Source organism: Pan paniscus, chromosome 2 (genome assembly GCF_029289425.2).
Source record: "Pan paniscus chromosome 2, NHGRI_mPanPan1-v2.0_pri, whole genome shotgun sequence".
Taxonomy (NCBI): domain Eukaryota; kingdom Metazoa; phylum Chordata; class Mammalia; order Primates; family Hominidae; genus Pan; species Pan paniscus.
In genome coordinates, this window is record NC_085926.1 from 141,684,410 (window position 1) to 141,709,698 (window position 25,289).

At 40.2% G+C, this 25,289-nt stretch overlaps 1 protein-coding gene across 2 annotated transcripts in view; it reads right to left on the reverse strand.

Moving 5' to 3' along the window:
* SLC9A9 (solute carrier family 9 member A9) overlaps nucleotides 1-25,289 on the reverse strand; it is a 582,632-nt gene that overhangs the window by 514,702 nt on the left and 42,641 nt on the right. For both annotated transcript variants that reach the window (XM_003826509.4, XM_055110591.2), the window contains 2 exons: nucleotides 17,326-17,403; nucleotides 15,503-15,579 (listed from right to left, as the gene is read on the reverse strand). In XM_003826509.4, coding sequence (XP_003826557.1) covers nucleotides 15,503-15,579; nucleotides 17,326-17,403 — 155 coding nt within the window. The remainder of the gene's footprint in view (nucleotides 1-15,502; nucleotides 15,580-17,325; nucleotides 17,404-25,289) is intronic.

The following is a 25,289-nucleotide window of genomic DNA, read 5'->3' on the forward strand; positions in this document are numbered from 1 at the left end:
TTTTGAATGATTAATAGGACAGTCAGTTTCAAGGGAGGGTAGGCCTCTTAACTAAGGATGAAAAGCATTTGCAGAGATCTAAGAATTAGAATAAATGATATTATTTTCCATTTGACAAACATTAACTAATAGTATTTGAAAAAGTAATTTAACTTCTTTAATCCTCAGTTTTTTGGGTTTTTTGTTTGTTTATTTTTTGAGATGGAGTTTTGTTTTGTTGCCCAGGCTGGCGTGAAGTGGCACAATCTCGGCTCACTGCAACCTCCTCCTCCTGGGTTCAAGCAATCTTCCTGCCTCAGCCTCTGGAGTAGCTGGGATTACAAGTATGCACCACATGCCTCGCCAATTTTTGTATTTTTAGTACAGTCGGGGTTTCACCATGTTGGCCAGGCTGCTCTTGAACTTCTGACCTCTGGTGATCCATCCACTTCGGCCTCCCAAAGTGCTGGGATTACAAGTGTGAGCCACCACACTCGGCCTAATCCTCAGTTTTAAAATGCATAAAGTATGATAATTCCTGCCCCTGCCTATCTCACATAGTTGTGAAATGCAAATATGGTGAGCTATGTGAAAACACATTGTGAACAGGGCAAAGAACTATGAAACTAGTATATTTTGCCCATATTTCTAACATTAGAGTAGACGTCCTATGTATGCAGTAAGGTCTTGAAGTGAAATTATTTTCTAAAGCATGTGCCATCCACAATAAACACTCACATTCTTGCAAATGAGTCTCCATTTACTTTGTACTTTTAGAGGATAATGTTTACCTTTTCCTACACTCTCGATTTCTCTGTGCTGGGATAATGCTGTAATTGTATTTAACCCTGTGGAGCTCAGTGGATAACCTGTAAAATAATCAGGTTATTGATTTCTGTAGAAGACTTAAGTTTGTAATCTAGAATAGATACCTTTTTGCTGCAAATTAAAAGTAACACCTTCACAATCATGTAAGCAATTTATCTACATATGTTGGAAGACAGAGATTTGCCTGGGTAGGGAAGAGCCCAGTGAAGGGATGCCAAATTATAAAAAATCAATAGGAAAAACTAGACACATAAGTAGACCTGAAACAAATAGCATGTAAGACCAGATAGCCCAATTAGTAAAAGGTGATGACGTGGTGGTTAGTATTTGGAGGGAAGAAGACGTTGGCACATTACATGCAACCAAAAAAATAATGAAGATATTATGATCATAACCATGGAGAAAATTAGCTTCAGAAATAGAATTATTGAATCACTGTCAATTGGGGATTGATGATACAAAAGGATCACTCATGAAAAGTTTTTACGCAATCATTGCTTTGTTTATAATGTAGTTTGGACACCGAAAGAGGAAAAACAAACCTCAAGAGGGCTAATATTCATTCTGCAAAATGGAAGATATAAGGCTAAACATGGGGAGTTAAGAAAGCATTGTCCTCATAACACATATTCTAAGGGATTGGAAAGGGAGCCACCATATGATGCTAATCAGAGGGAAAGTTTCCCAATGGCTGTCTAGTGTCTGCCTTCTACAGTGTTGGGGATGACTGGTCAACCAAGATGCTGCCACAAAAACTGGCCAAGTGGACAGAGTCCTAGATTCAGAGAGGGACTGAGAATCTTCAATTTTCATCCAGTGTTGGAGCAATAGGGTCATAGGAAATATCTGGTATATACTATTTGCTGTCAAAGAAAGAAATTGTGTACAAAATTTATAACATAAATATTCTTTTTTAAATTAACATACTTTATATTTTTTAGTTGTTTTAGGCTTACAGAAAAATTAAGCAGAAAGTACTCAAAATACATCCCCCTGCCTGAAATTAAGAAGAAAGTATTGAAAATATGTCCCCATATACTCTCTCACCCCATTTCCTCTATTATTAACATCTTGCATTAATTAGTGTGGTACATGTGTTACAATTTATAAGCCAATATTGGTACATTATTACTAATTAAAGGCCATAGTTTACATTAGGGTTCACTATTTGCATTGCACATTCCATGTGGACACTCTTGCTTAAGAATGCTAAGTTTCTAATGTAAATGAACAAAATATTCTATAAGAGTCTATTCTAGTAATAAAAATACCTATAAAAATGCCTTGCTAACCTCTTTAATATTCTAACGAAAAGTTGGGAATTGTTTCAATAAAAGTAAATTGGGGAAATTTAAATCTTTAAATGAGGAGTTAGGGGAGTAAATGAACTCAACGCATGTAAAGGGCCCAGTAGTGGCTGGCACAAAGTAAATGCACAATAAATACAGGCAATTGTTATCATTGTAGTCAATATTTCTCATACGTTGTAGAACTTATTTGAGGAGGTAATATAGTATCCATGACAAGCTGAAGAAAAGATTGAGTAAGCTACTTCACAAACTGCTGCAACAGAGGTTCCAAGAAAAATCCAGTAAAATGAGAACAAATTCACGTAGGTGTTGAAATCACGCTTACATTTTTAGAGGAAACACATGCAACCCCAGGGCAAATAGTCAAGAATTAGATGAAAATAAAGATTGTAGGAACCTATATAATCTAGCAGCAATGGCCTTCAAGATTACAATTGTTCATCAATGTTAACGCAATGAGGTCATCATTCATGTTCATGATTCTGTTGATAATGTAGCTTGCCTTTTGGAAACTTTCTTTACAGCTACCTCTCATGGAGTAGGAATGAGTAAGTAAGGGTGAAATAGAGCAATAAAGCATCGCAGAGCTGTAGTTAAGATTGACTTCTATTCCTTTTATTGGGGCCATTTCATGTTAATGACATTAGAGTGTAATTGCTAAATCAGGTTGAACACCTCCCACACTGGAAGCGCTAAAATCCTTAGACCAGAACACTGGACATTTCTCACTGTGATGGTTCTAAGTGCTTAACAATATTCTACCAATTATCTTCTTTATGATTCACATACAACATTTGACCCAGATATGTGCACAGACACAGCCATATAAATCCTGTGGATATGAATTATACAATTAATTCATTTGGTTTAGTTTCATTGACACCTGGATAATATGGATTAAATGCTGGTTAAAATTATCTTGATTCCTATAGTCTGTCTGTACTAAATCCTAAGTAAGGTATTAAATCTCTCTACTAGGTTGGGAGTGCGGGATAGCAAATTTCAGTGTGCTTAGGAATTACCTAAGGCTCTTGTTAATATGCAGATAAAGATTCAGGATCTCTGGGGTGAGGCTTGAAACTCTGCATTTCTAACAGGCTCCTGGTGCCACTGATGCTGTTGGTCCAAGGGCGCAATTTAAATTGCAAGAGTAAGTTTAGCTTACAAGTTCTGGAGTCAGTCACATTTTGGAAAAGTTGCCTAAGCAATTTCAGCCTCAGCCTTCTCACTTACAAAAAGGGCACAATAAGAATTATCTCTCTCTACTATTTATTGTGAAGATTAAGTGAGATAATGAACGCTGAATGGTCAGTTTAAAGCCAAGCACACCAAAAAAATGCACCTAAAGAGCTAGCTCTTGTTGTCACTTTTGTTATTTCTATTATCTCTTCGTCAGTGAAAGGATATGCATTTTACAAATCTTTTTATGAACTCATCGATTCATTTGGCAATTAAAAGTTATTGATTAAAAGCAAAGAAATGATAACTAAGAGGCTAAGCCTAGCAGGGAACATACAAAAGGATGGAAAGAAATAGTACATGAGGCCCAAATTGTGATATATTTGACAATCAAAGCCAGAATGAACTTATGGCTGAAGCTAGAAAATTGATAGTTGCCCATGATGGCCTTAATTGCTCTAAATCTGATCCAAAGCCATATTCTGTCAGTTCCATCATTCAAACCGCTCTCAGATCCAACCGAGTAGCATCCAGGTTCAAACTTTCATAACCTCCTAACTGTTATCTTGCTTCCTGCCTTGGCTACCTTATATCTATTTTCATCGTCTGGTCAGAACGACCGTTAAAAGCGCATATCCTCTGTTTAGCATCCTACAACCTACAGAGTAGGATGCAGGCTACAGGATGCTAAACAGAGGATATGTGCTTTTGAAAGTCCAAACTGCAGAACACAGGTCTCAAGTACTGAGCTGTCATTGCCCTCCATTCCATCTTTATCTCCTACTCCCTCCTACCCATACTCTGGCCTCCTGGAACAACAGGCAACACTGAGGCTCTACCTCGCTGCTGCCCTCCCCCGTGCCTTCCCTCTGCCTGGATTCCTTCTCTCATATCTTTGCCTGGTTCCCTCTTTTTGAAATAAACTTAAGGTCTCAGATGAGGAGTCATTTCCCCAGAGGCGTCTCCTGGCCCACTAAGTGTGGTCTCGCAGTCCTACCCTGGCACAGCACTTACTGACTTACCACTTGATCAATAGGACAATAGGTAAAGTATGGAATATTCACATATTTGTATGTTATCAACCTAAAGTGGATTAACTACAGCTAAAACTATAACATGAATGAATGTTATAAAAATCATAAATGGGGAAAAATGAAATGTAACACTATTTTCATAAAGCTCTAAAGCACATCAAAAAACTGTAATAAAATTCAGAATAAGATTTACTTCTCGGGGTGGAAAGGAAAAGAGAATAGAGAGGAGCAAACAATTATGTTTGACAGTTTTGGTAATATTGTAGTTTATAGTTTGCTGAAAGATTCAAGAATTTTCACTTTTAAATTACTCTCCAAGGCCCGGGAAAGGTGTAATAAAGGCCATAGGGCATAGCTTCTTAAACTTACCTCTCTTCAACTGTTTCAGAAAAGTAAATAAGATGCCAATATCAAGCTTTCACCATCCCCAAAGCTCTATCCTTTCCCAAAGCACCAGCACCAGCCAGACACACACAGATGCAAACCAGACTTCACACAATTGCCACTGATAAGAAAAATGCAGCCACGGAAGAGATTCCCTCAGCAGAGATGTTGCTGCAATTACAGCTAATATGGCCACACCTCCACATTCTCTGCATCACTAATGGTAAAAAGACCAACTGAAGTGATCAACTTAAATAAAACTTTCCCGTAGTTCCCCATTCCAGCTGAGCAGGGGTCAAGTTTCTGTGAATACCCTTTGCTTTGGTACCATAAAAACTTAGTGAGTCATCCTATCTCCCTTTCTTGTAGGTTTATGTATTTTCCCACACAAATTTTATACCCAAAGAACATTATAAAATAGTTCTAAATATACCACTTAAGTCAAAACGGGAGGCATTCACTATATACTGGTTCTGGAATGTCAGTATGTCTAATGGAAGAGGCCAGTGAGTTAGCTCTTCTATGGTCAACTTGATACTCTGGCATGTTTCATTTTTGTAGGCAGAGGTTTCACATCAGGTTCCAAGTCTTATTTTCTTTTCTTTCTTAAAAATTTGTAATTTTTTTTTTTTTTTGAGAATGGGGGTTTTACCATGTTGCCCTGGCTGGTCTCTAACTCCTGGGCTCAAGTGATCCACCTGCCTCAGCCTCCCGAAGTGCTGGGATTACAGGCATGAATCACCAAACCCAGTCCTGAGTCATATTTTCTAATGCAAGTTCTTACCTTGATATCTCTGAAGATATTTTATAGTCCCTTCTTATGGTAGATTATTTGCAAAGATGGCTACTGTGATGGAATAAATGCTTGTGTCACCCCAAAATTATTATACTGAAATCCTAACACCCAAGCTGATTGTATTAGGAGGTAGGACCTTTGGGAAGTAATTAGGTTATAAGCCCTCATGAGTGAGATGAGTGCCCTTATAAAAAGGATGCCAGAGAGCTCTCTCATCTTCTTTCCACCATGTGAAGATACACTAGAAATTGTTCATCTGCAATCGTGAAGAGGGCCCTCACCAGAACCTTACCATACCAGCACCCTGATCTAAGACTTCTAGACTCCAGAGCTGTGAGAAATAAATATCTATTGTTTATAAGACGCCAGTCTATGGTACTTTGTTATAGCAGCCTGAATTAAGACAGTTACAATAATCCTTCCCCTCCCTGTATGCCTACCCTTTTGCAATGCGACATTATTATACTTCCCAGCAAGAGGTGAAGCCTATTTCCCTATATATTGAATCTCAGCTGCCCTTGTGATAATTTGACCAATACAAGGCAGTGAGAGCAATGTTGTCTGGCTTCTGAGACTGGACCTCAAGAGGCCTTGCATTTCTGTCCCCACTCTCTTGGAATGCTGACCTGTGAGCACCATATGAAGAAGCCACTAGGGAATGAGAAGCTACATGGATTAAAGATGAACAACCCCACCTGTGCCCCCCTGAACAATCAGCCAACAGTCAGAACCAATCACCAGACAGGTGAGTGGGCCCATCTTAGACCATCCATCCCAGTCAAGGAACTGGATGAATGTGGTCACATGGGTGACCTCAGATGAGAACCACAGAACTGCCCAGCTGAGCCCAGCCTAAATTGTTGAGCCACAGAATTGTGAGCTATTAAAACAACCATTGTCTTAAGCCCATTATGTTTTGGGGGTAGTTTGTGACATAGAAATAGGTAACTGATATACTCCCCTGATTTTTTTTTACTTTTTATCTGAATGGAGTTGATGTGTGTGAGTGTGTGTGTGTAGAAGCAGAGTCACATTTACTGTAACTTGGTTGGAGTAAAATCCATCAGATTTTGGTCAAATCAAGAAAAAAATGACTATGTCTGAGGGTGCTGAAGAATAAAGGTGAGCTGAGTAATTCTAAGACTTGAATTTTTCATTTAAAAGGAATCCCATATTTGGAATCCTTAGGATAGGGTGTTTAATAAGAAGACTTCTCAGATAAATTCTCCTTCAGAATAGAGTCCTCTGCAATTATTCTTACACATTTTTCTTATGTTATTAGGCATTTTTCTTTTTTACCACAACAATCTTACATATCATTTTTCAACATTTCCTAATTTGGAGTTAGTATTTGTTCCCCTTTTTTATTCCCTCGGGACTTGCTTCATTTTCTCTCCCCTGTGCTGTTATTCTTACTGCAACATCTTCGAGGTTGTGATAGGCAGCTAGATTGGTGAATGACACACGGGCTCACACAGCTCTGACGGCTTCACCTCTTTCACCTCTAAACTACATCTCTGATGATCTCCACAGTCCTCTCCATTCTACCTTTTGTTTCTTTTTCCCAAAACTTCACTCTCCTCTCTGCTGCCAGAAATACAGCCCATGCATACTGTGATATGCATATGAGAAACCACACTGCTATGCAGCTTGGGTTGTACTTGACAGACTAGAGATTATTTTTTCTTATTTGGCTGTGTCAGGGCAGCAGTATATTTATTTTTCTCTTTGACACCAGTGACAGCTATAACTGTGCCCACTCAGAATCCAGAGAGTAAATGAATGCACAGAGGAAGCATGGGGCCTTCCAGCCTAACTCAACACAGCCTCCCTAAGCTCTGCTGTTTTGCAGCTGGCTGAAAACGGAATCACAGAGAGCAGCAGCCCAGACGTAGGCTCCAGGGGCAGTGAAGAAGACATGGTTTGGAGAGAAGGGAAGGGAGAGGGGAGAAACAAGAGAGAAGGTGAAGACAGCTGGGAAAAGAGAATGAAAATATAGTGGCTCTGCAGCTGATAAGAACTGACCAGGAATACTGGCGACATCACTCTTGGCACTTTTTCCTCTCTGCTGCTGCCTGCCAACCCGAGTTGTTCTTATTAAAACACACAGACAAAAACAACAGAAGAATCAGAGTTTCTCAGAAATGGAAGTAAGCAACATAATCAGAGTTTTATAAATCTACTAAATAGCTCCTATCATTTGTTGTCTCTCTTATTTTCTTTTTAATATAATTGATACATGCAAGAGAATATATAGACGATATACACAATTATAAATCATAATAATATTTTGAATACCTAGAAACACACCCAAACCCATGAGCCAGAACATTATCAATCACTTGTCTTTATTTGTTTCTTTTCATTCCATTCTTTTGCCTCTCCCCCAGAAATAATCATACCATTGAATTTTGTTTTAATTCCCCTGCTTACTACATACATGCATATATACCTTCACACCTCCATACATGCTTGCATGCTTAAACAAAATTGTTTTTTCTTGGTCATCTGTGAACATTTTGAAAACATACCATATTACATGTGATATTACAGGACTTGATTTGTTTATTTTACATTGTTTTTGAAATTTATCCATGTCATCATAGATGACTTTATTTCACTGTTTTTCACTGCTGTGTAATATTATGTTATGTGAATTTATTTGCCTATTCTGTTAATAGAATCTGAGTGTTTCCAAGTTTTTGCTATTGTGAAGTGTTGCTACAAATATCCTTATACATGTCTCCTTAGTGCTCATATGTAAGTGGGTCCGTAAGAAAAATACTTAAAAATAGTTATAAGGTATACAAATACAAATGAATTATATAAGAATATATTTATAAATGTAAATATATATACTCATAAATATATATATTGGAGTAAATTTATATGAAACAGTAAAGAACTGCAGTAATAACAGACAAGGTACTCCTGAAGAAGAAGATCCTCTCTGTCTTATCCTACAAGATTTACAGACTTATTATGAAGTTAAAATAATTGAAAGTATGGTATTGGTGCAGAGATAGATTATAAACCGATAAAATAAAATTAAAAGTCTAGAAACAGACACCACAATATATTATAGAAGAGGAGTTGTAGATCCGGAGAAAAGGCAGGGCCACACAATAAGTGGTATTAGTGTAATTAGTTATCCATTGGAGGAAAAATAATTAATTGGATGTTAACTTTGTATCATATACAAAAATGAGCTCCAGGAAATGAATTCACTGTAAAGGGCACAACTTTAAAACACTTTAGAAGAGAATGTCTTTCTGACTTTGAGGTAGGGGAGGACTTATTAACAAAATACAAAAATTCCAACCACACAGGAAAATATTTATAAATTTGACAGCATTAAAATCAAGAACTTCTATTCACTAAAAGACATCATGTATGAACTGGGCATGGTGGCTCACGCCTGTAATCCCAGCACTTTGGGAGGCCAAGGTGGGTGGATCACCTGAGGTCAGGAGTTCGAGACCAGCCTGGCCAACATGGTTAAAGCCCATCTCTACTAAAACTACGAAGTTAGCTGGGTGTAGTGGTGCATGCCTGTAAATCCCAGCTACTTGGGAAGCTGAGGCAAGAGAATTGCTTGAACCTGGGAGGTGGAGGTTGGAGTGAGGTGAGATCACGCCATTGCACTCCAGCCTGGGTGACAGAGTGAGACTCCATCAAAAAAAAGAAAAAAAGACATCATATCTGATGATGTATACTTCATACATGCATAAACATGTATGAAGTAAAAGAGGCAAACTAAGAAAAAATATTTGCAAAATAAATGAGTATAGATTGTTATGAAGAACATATAAAGAACTCTGGCAAATTAATGAAAATATGACAAAACAACTCAATAGAAAAATGGACAAAAAGCTTGAAAAGGTATCATACAAAAATGTAAACAACTTTATTAACAACCAAGGAAATACCAAAGAAGAAAATAAAATGTTATTTCATGCTTACTAGATTGGCAAAAATTAAGAGGGAGAATTGATACCAGTACTTTAGAAAACAATTTGGCATATTTTGAAAAAATAAATTCATTTCTCAACTCTAAAACTCAGCACATCCACTGTTAGGTATAGACATAAGACAGCCACCAAGTCTGGGAACACAGATAGGTACATAATAAGTAGTTTATTGTTATTACCTCACAGTACATGGTAAAATCATAGCATGCATATCTCCATACTTTATGGCCACCCTGAGTGCATCCTAGAGAAGCCTTTAGTTCTAGCTAAACAAGGAGATATGTAAAATTCTCACCGTCCTGACTTTCTCTTCGCCCAGGCTCTTGAAAAACATACTAATTCTGTGCTTTTGTGGATTGCAGCTTCCTAGAGAATCTGATGAAATGGGATCAATGCAGACTGTCTCCCATGAAAAATTCTCTGCTTCTCTGAAATCCTTCTATGTACCATCTCAGGGTCACTCTTCCCTGGGTTAGAAACCCTGTTCTAAATCATTCTCTTTCCAGGGTTAGAGCTTAAGGAAGGCACTGAGGTACAGATTGGCCTCCATCTATGAAGGACACATCCTCAGGTTTGGGTTCTAGACAAGTAAATGTGTCCTGTCATCCAGGTTTAGAAGTCAGCATTTTGGGGCTACTGAGACTCACCATATCTATCCTAATTAAGAACAGGTTCCAGAACCTGTTCCAAGGGCACTTAGGTCTCAAGGTCCCCAGTTGAGCAGGCACAGTGGCACACAAGAGGGCAGAGGGAGAATGTCCACACAGCCCCCTCACTCCTATGCCTCATGGACAGATGGGGAGAAGTGTCAGGCACAGTCCTATGCTGTGTATATTCAAGAAGCCCAATGAGAAATCAATACTTCTCAAGAATGTTTATATGAATAATGTAAACAACCTCATAATATTTATAAATCCATGTTTTCCTGAGTGAGTTACCGAGTCCAGCATTCTAGCTGATATGGTTTGGCTGTGTCCCTACCCAAAATCTCATGTTGAATAGTAATCTGAATTATAATCCCCATATGTTGGGGGAGGGACCTTGTGGGAGGTGATTAGATCATGGGGGTGGTACCCCATGCTGTTCTTATGATAGTGAGTGAGTTCTCATGAGATCTGATAGTTTTATAAGGGGCTCTTCCCTGCTTCGCTCTCATTCTCTCTCTTGCCGCCTTGTGAAGAGGTGCCTTCTGCCGTGATTGTAAGTTTCCTGAGGCCTCCCCAGCCATGCGGAACTGTGAGTCAATTAAACCTCTTTTCTTTATAAATTACCCAGTCTCAGGTATTTCTTCACTGCAACATGAAAATGGACTAATACATTAAGCAAGTAAAATGGATTCGTACCATCCCTCCAACCACCTTCAGTAAGAAAAGACAGGTTTGATTTCCTGTTTGCAATTATATTCACAGCAAATTCTGAAATATTTAGATATTTCATGATTTGTAGCCATAATGATAAATGTAAGAATCTGAAATTATTGAGGTCTTAGTTTGTCAGACAGATATAATTACTGATACATACTGCCCATTTCATGGAATACTGCAGGACACATAAAGTGTCATTTTAGGAGGAGGAGAAGGACAAGGAGATTCTAAGAGCATGTGTTCTACAGTCAGACTGGCTCTGAGTTTACTACCACTTACTGTATAATCTTGGACAAGTTTCAACTACAGCATCTTCATATGTAAAATAATTATAATAACAGTATTTACCTCATAGGGGTAGTATAAGATAAAATGAGATAATACATGTAAAAAGCATAAGTCAGTGTCTGGCACATGGAAAGAAAATTTTTAAATGAGATATTCTTAAAATTAATTCTCCATTCCTGATCATTTAATGTCCCTTTAAATATTTTTGAAACTGTGAAATTTGTTTTAATTCCTCATTAACAGAGAAACTAAGAGCATATAATTTTTGTTGCTCTTAAAAAGAAGCATTTCATAGGTACTAATGAGTTCTTAGAACAAAATGTATGTGCTGACAGTGAGCTTCAGCTAGGTTGTCATTGTGATATATTGGCATAGTGTATAGGGTGGAGACATAGAGTCAAAGATCAAAGAATAGTTCCCCAAGATGGAGGACATGAATATAGAAATATTTCAAACACATGGACTTTTCTTTTTAGAAGGAGATGGATTTAAAATACTACTTCTCAAGTGATAAAATGGGAGAGGGTACTAGAGAAGGTAGGTGAATTCTTTCCAAGCAATCCATCATTGAAATAAAAAAAGGTTTCTTCAACTTTTTTGCCAGAAGGAATATTGTTAAACTTTCCCATGCAATATGAAAAATGGTTTACATCTAATTTCTGAAATGATATGAAACTAATAAAACTTAAAGACCTTGTTCATGCAAATAAACCCAATGATCTCCATTCCTGTAAAGCATCTGAGTCCAGCTAAAACCAATATTGCTTAGCTACAGAAGGTCACAGCCCACCAGTAGAGTTTCATTCACGTTCCACAATCTCTCTCCATGGCCTTCATGTTCTCATACACTTTGGATGCTGGACTTCATGGCCTTTTGTCAGCTGACTCTCTAGCATTTTCATTCCCATATTCTCTGGCACTGCTACATGAAACCTACTCTCCATCCTGGAACCTTGCACAACGTTCCTGGCACCCATGATAACTAATGCACTTAATGGCATGGAAAATCTGACTTCTTTATCCTTCTCCACTAAATGTCTGCCCAGGATCCACTTCCTCTATGAAATTATTCTCAAAGAGTTTGATCTAACTTCTATTCTGAATCTCTCCCCCTGCCCATTTCATGCAAATCTGCATATATCTGCATAAACTCAGGCCATCCCTTAAAAATGTGAATTCTTTTTGGATGGACTTCCCAAATAAAAATCTCCCATGTCTATGAGAACTCCTACTGGGATAATGAAGAAATGTGGTATGTTGATGAATATTGATTGATTTATACAATTTCATTTTTTTGGTGCTAATATTCAACAAACAGAAGTAAAGCAGGTTTTTGGCATTAAGAATTTGACTCTGGAGCCAAACAATTTAGTTACTAATCCCAGCTCTATTACTTACCACTGTGTTACTCTTTTTAAACCTCAGTTGTTTCATCTGTTAAATGAGGGTAATAAATAGTATCTACTTAATAGGATTATTTTGAGGATTAGATGGATAATCCATGCAAAGTGCTTTTAAAAAGGGCATGATATGTATCAAGCACTCCATAAATTGTTGTTGTCCTTGTCACCATTTATTTATAAGAAAAATACAGCCAGTCACTTTCTATAGTTTGATTGTATCTCATATAATGGAAGTTACCAAGTTATGAAAGTGTCAGTTTGATCTGAATTTAAGTATGTGCCCTCTTCTTCAGAAGTTCTGAAATTATATATTAAGACTGGCAGCATAAAAGTAAATTCTTGTTTCTTATTATATGGCTCCCAAAACAATTGGACTTGCCAATACTCTTCCCTCATTTTTGCCCATAAGACAAGTGTAAAGTCACCCATTACCTCCTAGGGGTCAAATCCAGTGGTACCACAATTCCTATCCCATTTGACCTCTCCTGTGTTAGGTTCTGTGGACCCTCCCTTTTCTTCTTCCTTTGACTTCCAGAACACATGCCCTGTTGGTTTTCTTCCTGTTTTGGGGGTCCAATACTCCTTGGTGCCTTGTGAGTGTCTCTTCTCTTTCTTCAAAATAGTGATGTTCCCTAGATCTCTTTCCTTCTCACTTCACTTACTTGCCCTGGGTGATGCCATATTCTCCCAAGATTTCACCAAGCTAATGACTCTACATTTACCTTTTCTGCCACTGCCTGAGTCCAGGCCCTTATCATTTCCAACCTGGCCCACGTAAATTTCCTCTTAAATGGTACCCATTTTAAAATTTCTCCTTCACGCAGCTACCAAAATGACCTCCCTAAAGTATGAATCTGACGTTTCATCTTCAAGCTAAAACATTTCAATGATTTCCCTTACCTCACTAGATACGATTCTAAAATGTTTAGGCTATCTTTCCCTTCTGTACTTTAATGACCCACAATAAGAAAGTAACTACAAATTTTTGTTGCTCAGATTATACCCAGTTCAAACTAAGAACACAGTTCTAAAATTTTTCTTAGGACTACTCTTTTATTCAAATGACTTTCCATTATAAGTTGTTGGACAACCAACAATTTAAAATCTTGTCTTAAAATAAATCAAATAGGTTCTCAACCCCAGTAAATGAAAATCACTGGATCTCTTAAATTGAAATGTTTTAGATAAAGGCAATTATATACAACACACACACACACAAACACACACACACAGAGTATATATTGGTGCTTTCTTAAAAAATGATATTGAAAGACCTAAGAAAGAATTTAGATTTTTCATGATAGTGAAAGCATATAATATAAATAAATGCACTTAAATATACTTAAAACCAGTTGTACCAAAGAAATGAGGTAACAATAAAAACTTACTATTCTATAATTTGGCAGTGTTGTCCAAGAGTTTAGAATTTGGATCCATTATAAATTTCAAGACCCCATATTATAGAACCACTAAAATAAATCTTTACTACTAACCAAGGAACATTTGTTGTGAGTCCACATGTCTCAGAACCCTCTCTCAATGTGTAGAAACAATGTATAGGGATGTTTATGAATTCAAGAGAAATTGCTAAAGGAAGAGAGGGTGAAGGCCTGCTGGATCAGAAGCAGAAGTTCTGAGTTCTGTTTTGACAACGGCCCTGATTCTCAGAGATGGTAAGATTGAGCCAACTATTTATTCAAGATGTCTCATCTTCAGAATGAGAGGCTGTAGTTACACAGATCTCTCAGGCCCCTGCAAAGTTTAGAAATGTGAATATTTAGCTATTGCATACTCACAGAACAGAAAAGCCCTCCTAGAACACGCTTTAAGAAGGATCAAGTACCCTGTGTCTCTCAGGTCACTCACAGTTTAAAGACCATTTAAGTGTCCAAACTTAATGGGGCTCCCTAATCTATAGGCTTGCAAACCTCCCTTTTCAGGTGCTAAAATCTTTAATTTTCTCACTGCCTTAAACCATTCTGAATATTTTTATATAACATGGCCTGACTTGTTCTAGGCTCAACTCAAAAGAAATTTAGCAGTGCATTCAACACAAAATCCCTCTGCTTACAGGCACAAGTAAAGACACCGCCTGACACTTCCTTGGCCTCAATTGACACACACTAGAAACTCTGTAAGAGAATAGGTGGAGGCATGAACCATGTGTATTTTTAGCATCAGTTTCTTGTGCTGGGTTATAACAGCTGTAGACAGTAAAAATCAAGGATAGAGTTGAGTGTATCAGATAATTGAAGACATCTGCATCATCACAGTCATAGTACCTGGACATTTTTTTTTTCCTGCAGTGGAGCTTTAATGTATTGGACGGGATTATCAGAGGCTGGATTGCCTTCACCATTTGGTACCACATTTTACTTTATGATGAGCTGCAAGCCAGAGTATATAAAGTGTGACTTAGGGCTCAGTAGCATAATCAAGAAAATACAATGAAAAAAACAGTCTGCATTCTACAGGGTATTAACTGAAAAGCTATCCCAGTATTAAGCAACTCTGTTGATATTTGGACATATCTGTTTCAGACTGCTGTCTTGTAAACTTTCCTTTAGAAAGAAAACTCTTGGCATATAGTTACTTTTGCACTCCTGCCAAATACAGGTAAGGTCCCTCAATAGAAGACAAAAAAGAATGCAGTGAGCATATCGGCATTATTCAAACTAAAAGAAGAATGCAATGCGCTTCACATAACTCAAGGCAAGTGATCCACATTCCCTAAGTCAGAAGTCCAGAACTCACAGAGAAAGTCCAGCAATCCTCTAGTTTGCTTTGATTTGAAGCCTTGTATTTGTCAGAAGCCGCGGAATTAAGTCAGAAAAAACGTACAAATATGTGATATACTAAAAAAAAGACAATTTTCCCAGCCAGCAAGAATCCTGGAAGTGTTAGATCCCTCACACAGATCACAGACCCCACAGCCACCTGCAACTTGAGCTCTGAATGTCACTTACCCTATGACGATGCAGGAGATGGCAGTTCCCAAGAAGGCATACGTTAAAATAGATCCTAAGTTTTGAAAAAAGTGTCTCTGGGGAGAAAAAAAGATATTTAATAAAGTACATCAGAATTTTTTCTTAGTGCAAGAGAAAATAAAAATAAATGTATGCAGTTCACAGACCCCTCACTGTTTAGGCAAATTTTGGTTTTGGAGCCTCGTTCCTGGCCTTATTGTGCTAATAGGGACTTAACTGATTATCATTGCAAAGGACTGGAGGGAAAAGTCAAGAAGCAGAAAAAAAAAAACAAAAAACCCACTGGAAGATGAGTAGGTAGGGATGAGAGAGACAACTCCCAGAACTGGCTGGACCTGAGAGGGAAGCAAGGAACTGGGCAATGTCTATGCCAGAATCGGGGCAATAATGGAAGACACAGTTTTCATGAAGTTTTGTTGTAAATGCAACTCCTTTAGCATTAAAACAACAACAACAACAAAACTATTCTAAGAGATTTACGTTGCCTGTTGATTTTACTGGATGTCTGACTTCTCTTTTATGTCTTCTGAATGTGATGAAAATAAACTTTAAAAATCTACAACAGCCTGGTGGGTGGCTCACGCCTGTAATTCCAGCAATTTGGGAGGCTGAAGGAAGATTGTTTGAGTACAGGAGGTCGAAGCTGCTGTGAGCCATAATCGTACCATTGTACTGCAGCCTGGGCAAAAGAGGGAGACTGTGTCTCCAAAACAAAACAAAACAAAACAAATCCCCCAAACCTACAGCAATTCACTTTATTTTAATGAGTCAGCCACAAAATGATGCTTAGTATTGGGACTGGCAATGAGGAAGGGTTACCTGAACAAATCCAGCCTTCTAAATTTTTTGAACTGCTTGCTTAGGGAAAACCCCATTCCAGTTTTTTGAGTGGGATCTGAGGAGCCAGACCTGACAGCAAGAGGGAGCCTGGAGTACACACAAGAAAATCAGGTCTGTGATGAACAAGCTGCCTGGCTGCTGAAGATGACTGCTCAAGAGGAAGAAAGCCCCAGGAATCTCCTAGAGTGGGAGCTGAGCAGCAGAAGAGCAGCCACATCACCTCTGCATCTCAAAAACCACGTAGGCTGGAGCCTCACTCTGTGGCTCAGGGGATGCCAGTACTTAAACCATTATGTGAATTACTAATGTACAAAATGTGCATAGTCAGGCCATGCTCAAGTAGACAAGTGCATAGAAACTGTAAAACTGGACTTTCCTGTCTATGAGCATCAACAGTAGTCTTGAGTTTTCACTTTAAAGGATAAACTCAATGTTAATTAATAACCAAAGTCTTTGGTTACAATCATCCAGAATAATGCTGTCCAATAGAAATATAATGCAAGCCACATATTTAAAAATTTTTAAATTTTCTAGCAGCTACATTAAAATGTTTTTAAAAGATGAAATATGTTGTGATAATGTTTTGTTTAATCCAATCTATCCAAAATACTAACATTTCTACACGAAATCAATATAAAACATTATGGAAATATTTACATTCTTTGAATAAATACAAAATCTTTAAAATCCAGTGTGTATTTTACACTTAAAGAACATCTCGATTCAGACAAGTCGCATTTCAAGAGCTCAATAGTTACATGTGGCTAATGGCCTGTATTCAACAGAACAGGTTTAGAAGAAGTCTAGAATTCTAAGCATGTCAGGTTTGAATCTGCATCACAAATTTAAGATAATGATACTCTTACCAAATAGAGAAGCCCATAAAAATAACAGTTTCTCATTAGTGCTGGTAAAATTCTCTACTTAATGATAAAAGAAGAAAATGATCACTATATATTTACCTTCTTTAGACTATATCCTGCATGAAATATAATTGGTGGCAGTAAAACATTGAAGAAGATTTCTGGATCAAATGTCATCTGCCAGAAAGGAAAAAAAGGATAGTTAGAATGATGCTCCTTTGGGTCATTAAAAAAACATGTTTCAAAAAACAGTTGTAATTGCTTTTGCTAAGCCTTTGTGAGGCATATTAACTATTAACTTGGCAGAGATGAAGGTAGGAAAAAATGAAAATTTGGAAATTCATAAATACAGTATAACTGTAGCTTCTAAAGGTAAAATCTACATACTTCCACACTATAGCTAACAACAACAAAAACTGAGTGAAATCTCTCTGAGAAAAATGTCTTTTTATATATATATAAAATATATATGTATATAAAATATATATAAAAATATATATGTATATAGGCTTCTTACAAGGATTTATTTAAAGTTTTCCCCAAATAAAATATTTTTGGAAATTGGTTCTTTGCTTTCCCTATTTTGTCCCATTCCAAAATTTAAAACATTTTCCAGACTCCATGGAAGAACACACTTGAACTTGAAATTTGATTTTTCTAGTATTTGTTTATTGGGTTTTACTTAAATGTTAAAATAAACTTGGCCATAAAGCAAGTATGACTTGGTATGAAGTGCAGTGAAATTGTCAGGCCTCTGAGCCCAAGCTAAGCCATCATATCCCCTGTGACCTGCATGTATTAAGTCCAGATGGCCCAAAGCAAGTGAAGAATCACAAAAGAAGTGAAAATGGCCGGTTCCTGCCTTAACTGATGACATTCCACCACAAAAGAAGTGAAAATGGCCTGTTCCTGCCTTAACTGATGACATTCCACCACAAAAGAAGTGAAAATGGCCTGTTCCTGCCTTAACTGATGACATTACCTTGTGAAATTCCTTCTCCTGGCTCATCCTGGCTCAAAAGCTCCCGCACTGAGCACCTTGTGTCCCCCGCCCCTGCCCACCAGAGAACAACCCCCTTTGACTGTAATTTTCCACTACCTACCCAAATCCTATAAAATGGCCCCACCCATATCTCCCTTCACTGACTCTCTTTTGGGACTCAGCCCACCTGCACCCAGGTGATTAAAAAGCTTTATTGCTCACACAAAGCCTGTTTGGTGGTCTCTTCACACAGATGCATGTGAAATTTGGTGCCATGACTCGGATCAGGGGACCACCCTTGGGAGATCAATCCCCTGTCCTCCTGCTCTTTGCTCCGTGAGAAAGATCCACCTACGACCTCTGGTCCTCAGACTAACCAGCCCAAGGAACATCTCACCAATTTTAAATCGGGTAAGCGGCCTCTCTTTACTCTCTTCTCCAACCTCTCTCCCTATCCCTCAACCTCTTTCTCCTTTCAATCTTGGCGCCACACTTCAATCTCTCCCTTCTCTTAATTTCAGTTCCTTTCCTTTTCTGGTAGAGACAAAGGAGACACATTTTATCCGTGGACCCCAAAACTCCGGCGCCAGTCACAGACTCGGGAAGACAGTCTTCCCTTGGTGTTTAATCACTGTGGGGACGCCTGCCTGATTATTCACCCACATTCCATTGGTGTGTGATCACCACAGGGACACCTGCCTTGGTCATTCACCCACATTCCCTTGGTGGCAAGTCAATTGCGGGGATGCCTGCTTTGGCTGCCCAGGGCTGCTCCCCACACCCTTCTCCATGTCTCTAACCTTCTCTTTAAATTTGCCTCCTTCACTATAGGCAAGCTTCCACCCTCCATTCCTCCTTCTTCTCCCTTAGCCTGTGTTCTCAAGAACTTAAAACCTCTTCAACTCTCACCTGATCTAAAATCTAAGCATTTTATTTTCTTCTGCAACACCACTTGACCCCAATAGAAACTCAACAGTGGTTCCAAACAGCCAGAAAATGGCACTTTCAATTTTTCCATCCTACAAGATCTAGATAATTCTTGTCGTAAAATGGGCAAATGGTCTGAGGTGCCTGACGTCCAGGCACTCTTTTACACATTGGTCCCTCCCTAGTCTCTGTTCCCATGCAACTTGTCCCAAATCTTGCTTCTTTCCCTCCCGCCTGTCCCCTCAGTTCCAACCCCAAGTGTTGCTCAGTCTTTCCAATTTTCCTTTTCTACAGACCCAACTGACCTCTCCCCTCCTCCCCAGGCTGCTCCTTGCCAGGCTGAGCCAGGTCTCAATTCTTCCTCAGCCTCTGCTCCTCCACCCTATAATCCTTTTATCACCTCCCCTCCTCACACCTGGTCTGGCTTACGGTTCTGTTCCATGACTAGTCCTCCCCCACCTGCCCAGCAATTTCCTCTTAAAAAGGTGGCTGGGGCTAAAGGCATAGTCAAGGTTAATGCTCCTTTTTCTTTATCCGACCTCTCCCAAATCAGTTAGCATTTGGGCTCTTTTTCATCAAATATAAAAACCCAGCCCAGTCCATGGCCCATTAGGCAACAACCCTTAGATGCTTTACTGCCCTAGACCCATAGGGGCCAGAAGGCCATCTTATTCTCAATATGCATTTTATTACCCAATCCTCTCCCAACATTAAGTAAAGCTTTGAAAATTAAATTCCAGCTCTCACACCCCACAACAGGACTTAATTAACCACGCCTTCAAGGTGTACAATAATAGAGTAGAGGCAGCCAAGTAGCAATGTATTTCTGAGTTGCAATTCCTTGCCCCCACTGTGAGACAAACCCCAGCCACATTTCCAGCACACAAGAACTCCAAATTCCTGAACCGCAGCTGCCAGGGGTTCTTCCAGAACCTCCTCCCCCAGGAGCTTGCTACAAGTGCCGGAAATCTGGCCACTGGGCCAAGGAATGCCCGCAGACCAGGATTCCTCCTAAGCCATGTCCCATCTGTGTGGGACCCCACTGAAAATCGGACTGTTCAACTCACCTGGCAGCCACTCCCAGAGCCGCTGGAACTCTGGCCCAAGGCTCTCTGACTGACTCCTTCCCAGATCTTCTCAGCTTAGCGGCTGAAGACTGATGCTGCCTGATCACCTCGGAAGCCCCCTAGACCATCACGGACACCAAGCTTCAGGTAACTCTCACAGTGGAGGGTAAGTCTGTACCATTTTTAATCAATACAGAGGCTACCCACTCCACATTACCTTCTTTTCAAGGGCCTGTTTCCTTTGCCTCCATAACTGTTGTGGGTATTGATGGCCAGGCTTCTAAACCTCTTAAAACTCCCAACTCTGGTGCCAACTTAGACAATACTCTTTTAAGCACTCCTTTTTAGTTATCCCCACCTGCCCAGCTCCCTTATTAGGTTGAGACATTTTAACTAAATTATCTGCTTCCCTGACTATTCCTGGGCTACAGCCATACCTCATTGCTGCCTTTTCCCCAGTTCAAAGTCTCCTTCGCATCTTCCCCTTGTATCTTCCTACCTTAATCCACAGGTATGGGACACCTCTACTCCCTCCTTGGTGACCAATCATGCACCCCTTATCATCCCATTAAAACCTAATCACCCTTACCCTGCTCAATGCCAATATCCCATCCTACAGCACGCTTTAAAAGGAGTAAAGCCTGTTATCACTTGCCTGTTACAGCATGGCCTTTTAAAGCCTACAAATTCTCCTTACAATTCCCCCATTTTACCTGTCCCAAAACCAGACAAGTCTTACAAGTTAGTTCAGGATCTGCGCCTTATGAACCAAATTATTTTACTTATCCACCCCGTGGTGCCAAACCCATATACTCTTTTGTCCTCAATACCTTCCTCCACAACTCACTGTTCCATTTTTGATCTTAAAGATGCTTTTTTCACTATTCTCCTGCACCACTTATCCCAGTCTCTCTTTGCTTTTACCTGGACTGACCCTGACACCCATCAGTCCCAGCAGCTTACTTGGGCTGTGCTGCCGCAAGGCTTCAGGGACAGCCCTCATTACTTCAGCCAAGCTCTTTCTCATGATTTACTTTCTTTCCACCCCTCCACTTCTCACCTTATTCAATATATTGATGACCTTCTACTTTGTAGTCCCTCCTTTGAATCTTCCTAACAAGACACCCTCCTGCTCCTTCAACATTTATTCTCCAAAGGATATCGGGTATTCCCCTCCAAAGCTCAAATTTCTTCTCCATCCGTTACCTATCTTGGCATAATTCTTCATAAAAACACACATGCTCTCCCTGCCGATTGTGTCCAAACTGATCTCTCAAACCCCAACACCTTCTACAAAACAACAACTCCTTTCCTTCCTAGGCATGGTGGGATACTTTCACCTTTGGATACCTGGTTTTGCCATCCTAACAAACCCATTATGTAAACTCACAAAAGGAAACCTAGCTGACCCCATAGATCCTAAATCCTTTCCCCACTCCTCTTTCCATTCCTTGAAGACAGATTTAGAGACTGCTCCCACACTAGCTCTCCCTGACTCATCCCAACCCTTTTTGTTACACACAGCTGAAGTGCAGGGCTGTGCAGTTGGAATTCTTACACAAGTACCGGGACCGCGCCCTGAAGACCTTTTGTCCAAACAACTTGACCTTACTGTTTTAGACTGGCCATGATGTCTCCATGCAGTGGCTGCCACTGCCCTAATACTTTTAGAGGCCCTTAAAATCACACACTATGCTCAACTCACTGTCTACACCTCTTGTAACTTCCAAAATCTATTTTCTTCCTCACACTTGATGTATATACTTTCTGCTCCCCAGCTCCTTCAGTTATACTCACTCTTTGTTGAGACTCCCACCATTACCATTGTTCCTGGCCCAGACTTCAATCCAGCTTCCCACATTATTCCGGATGCCACACCTGACCCCCATGACTGTATCTCTCTGATCCACCTGACATACACCCCATTTCCCCATGTTTCCTTCTTTCCTGTTCCTCACCCTGATCACATTTGGTTTACTGATGGCAGCTCCATCAGGCCTAATTGCCACTCACCAGCAAAGGCAGGCTATGCTATATATCTTCCACATCTATCATTGAGGCTACCGCTCTGCCCTACTCCACTACCTCTCAGCAAGCCGAACTCATTGCCTTAACTCGGGCCCTCACTCTTGCAAAGGGATTACATGTCAATATTTATAGTGACTCTAAATATGCCTTCCATATCCTGCACCACCATGCTGTTATATAGGCTGAAAGAGGTTTCCTCACTACACAAGAGTCCTCCATCATTAATGTCTTTTTAATAAAAACTCTTCTCACGGCCGCTTTACTTCCAAAAGAAGCTGGAGTCATTCACTGCAAAGGCCATCAAAAGGCATCAGATCCCATTGCCCTCGGCAATGCTTATGCTGATAAGGTAGCTAAAGAAGCAGCTAGTGTTCCAACTTCTGTCCCTCACGGCCAGTTTTTCTCCTTCTCATCGGTCACTTCCACCTACTCCCCCACTGAAACTCCCACCTGTCAATCTCTTTCCACATAAGGCAAATGGTTCTTAGACCAAGGAAAGTATCTCCTTCCAGCCTCACAGGCCCATTCTATTCTGTCGTCATTTCATAACCTCTTCCATGTAAGTTACAAGCCACTAGCCCGCCTCTTAGAACCTCTAATTTTCTTTCCATCATGGAAATCTATCCTCAAGGGAATCACTTCTCAGTGTTTCATCTGCTATTCTACTACCCCTCAGGGATTGTTCAGGCTCCCTCCCTTCCCTACACATCAAGCTCAGGGATTTGCCCCTGCCCAGGATTGGCAAATTGACTTTACTCACATGCCCCGAGTCAGGAAACTAAAATACCTCTTGGTCTGGGTAGACACTTTCACTGGATGGGTAGAGGCCTTTCCCACAGGGTCTGAGAAGGCCACCGTGGTCATTTCCTCCCTTCTGTCAGACATAATTCCTCGGTTTTGCCTTCCCACCTCTATACAGTCCGATAACGGATGAGCCTTTACTAGTTAAATTACCCAAGCAGTTTCTCAGGCTCTTGGTATTCAGTGGAACCTTCATATCCCTTACCATCCTCAATCTTCAAGAAAGGTAGAATGGACTAATGGTCTTTTAAAGACACACCTCACCAAGCTCAGCCTCCAATTTAAAAAGGACTGGACAGTACTTTTACCTCTTGCCCTTCTCAGAATTAGAGCCTGTCCTCGAGATGCTACAGGGTACAGTCCATTTGAACTTTTATACGGATGCACTTTCTTACTCAGCCCCAACCTTGTCCCAGACACCAGCCCTCTAGGTGACTATCCTCCAGTCCTCCAGCAGGCTAGACAGGAAATTCGCCAGGCTGCTAATCTTCTCTTGCCTACTCCAGATTCTCAGCCATATGAACACACCCTAGCTGGACGATCAGTTCTTGTTAAGAATCTGACCCCTCAAACTCTACAACCTCGATGGACTGGACCCTACTTAGTCATCTATAGTACCCCAACTGCCGTCCACCTGCAGGATCCTCCCCACTGGGTTCACCGTTCCAGAGTAAAGCTGTGTCCATCGGTCAGCCAGCCTAATCCCCCCTCTTCCTCCTGGAAGTCACAAGTACTCTCCCCTACTTCCCTTAAACTCACTTGCATTTCTGAAGAACAGTAACAACCCTTATAAGCCTAATACATCCCTTCATTCTATTAGGCCTGTTCATCCTTATCCTACTTTTTGCAACAGGCCTTTATGCAGTCACCCCCACTACTTGGGCAGAGCCCCAAAAACTAGTCATCCCTACTATCTTCTGTCTAGTTTTATTCATCATTCTCTACTACTTATAAATGCCCTACTCTTGTTTACACTGCCGGTTTACACTGCCAGTTTACACTGTTTCTCCAAGCCATCACAGCTGTTATCTCCTGGTGCTATCCCCAAACTGCCACTCTTAACTCCCTCTTAGAGTGGATAGAGGATCTTTGCTGGCAGGGCACCCTTCAATACTTTCACCCTGATGAAGTTCTATTCTTTACTTTTATACTCACTGTTATTCTCATTCCCATCCTTATGCCACCCTCTATCTCTCCCCAGCTATCTCCACCACGCTATCAACCTTACTCACTCTCTCCTAGCCATTTCTAATCCCTCCTTAGCGAACAATTGCTGGCTTTGCATTTCCCTTTCTTCCAGCGCCTACACAGCTGTCCCCACCTTACATACAGACTGGGCGACATCTCCTGTCTCCCTAAACCTGAACTTCCTTTAACAGCCCTCACCTTTACCCTCCTGAAGAACTTCTTTACTTTCTAGACAGGTCCAGCAAGACCTCCCCAGACATTTCACATCAGCAAGCTGCCGTCCTCCTCCACACTTACTTAAAAAACCTTTCTCCTTATATTAACTCTACTCCCCCCTTATTTGGACCCCTCACAACACAAACTACTATTCCTGTGGCCGCTCCTTTATGTATCTCTCAGCAAAGACCCACTGGAATTCCCCTGGGTAACCTTTCACCTTCTCGATGTTCCTTCACTCTTCATCTCCAAAGCCCAACTACACACATCACTGAAACAATTGGAGCCTTCCAGCTCCATATTACAGATAAGCCCTCTATCCATACTGACAAACTTAAAAACATTAGCAGTAATTATTGCTTAGGAAGACACTTACCCTGTATTTCACTCCATCCTTGGCTACCTGTTCCTTGCTCATCAGACTCTCCTCCCAGGCCCTCTTCTTGTTTACTTACCCCCAGCCCCGTAAATAACAGTGAAAGGTTACTCGTAGACACTCAACGTTTTCTCCTACACCATGAAAATGAAACCTCCCCCTCTAAGCAGTTACCCCATCAGTCCCCATTACAACCTCTGATGGCTGCCACCCTAGCTGGATCCCTAGGATTCTGGGTGCAAGACACCCCTTTCAGCACTCCTTCTCATCTTTTTACTTTGCATCTCCAGTTTTGCCTCGCACAAGGTCTCTTCTTCCTCTGTGGATTCTCTACCTACGTGTGTCTACCTGCTAACTGGACAGGCACATGCTCACTAGTTTTCCTTACTCCCAAAATTCAATTTGCAAATGGGACCGAAGAGCTCCCTGTTCCCCTCATGACACCAACACGACAAAAAAGAGTTATTCCACTAATTCC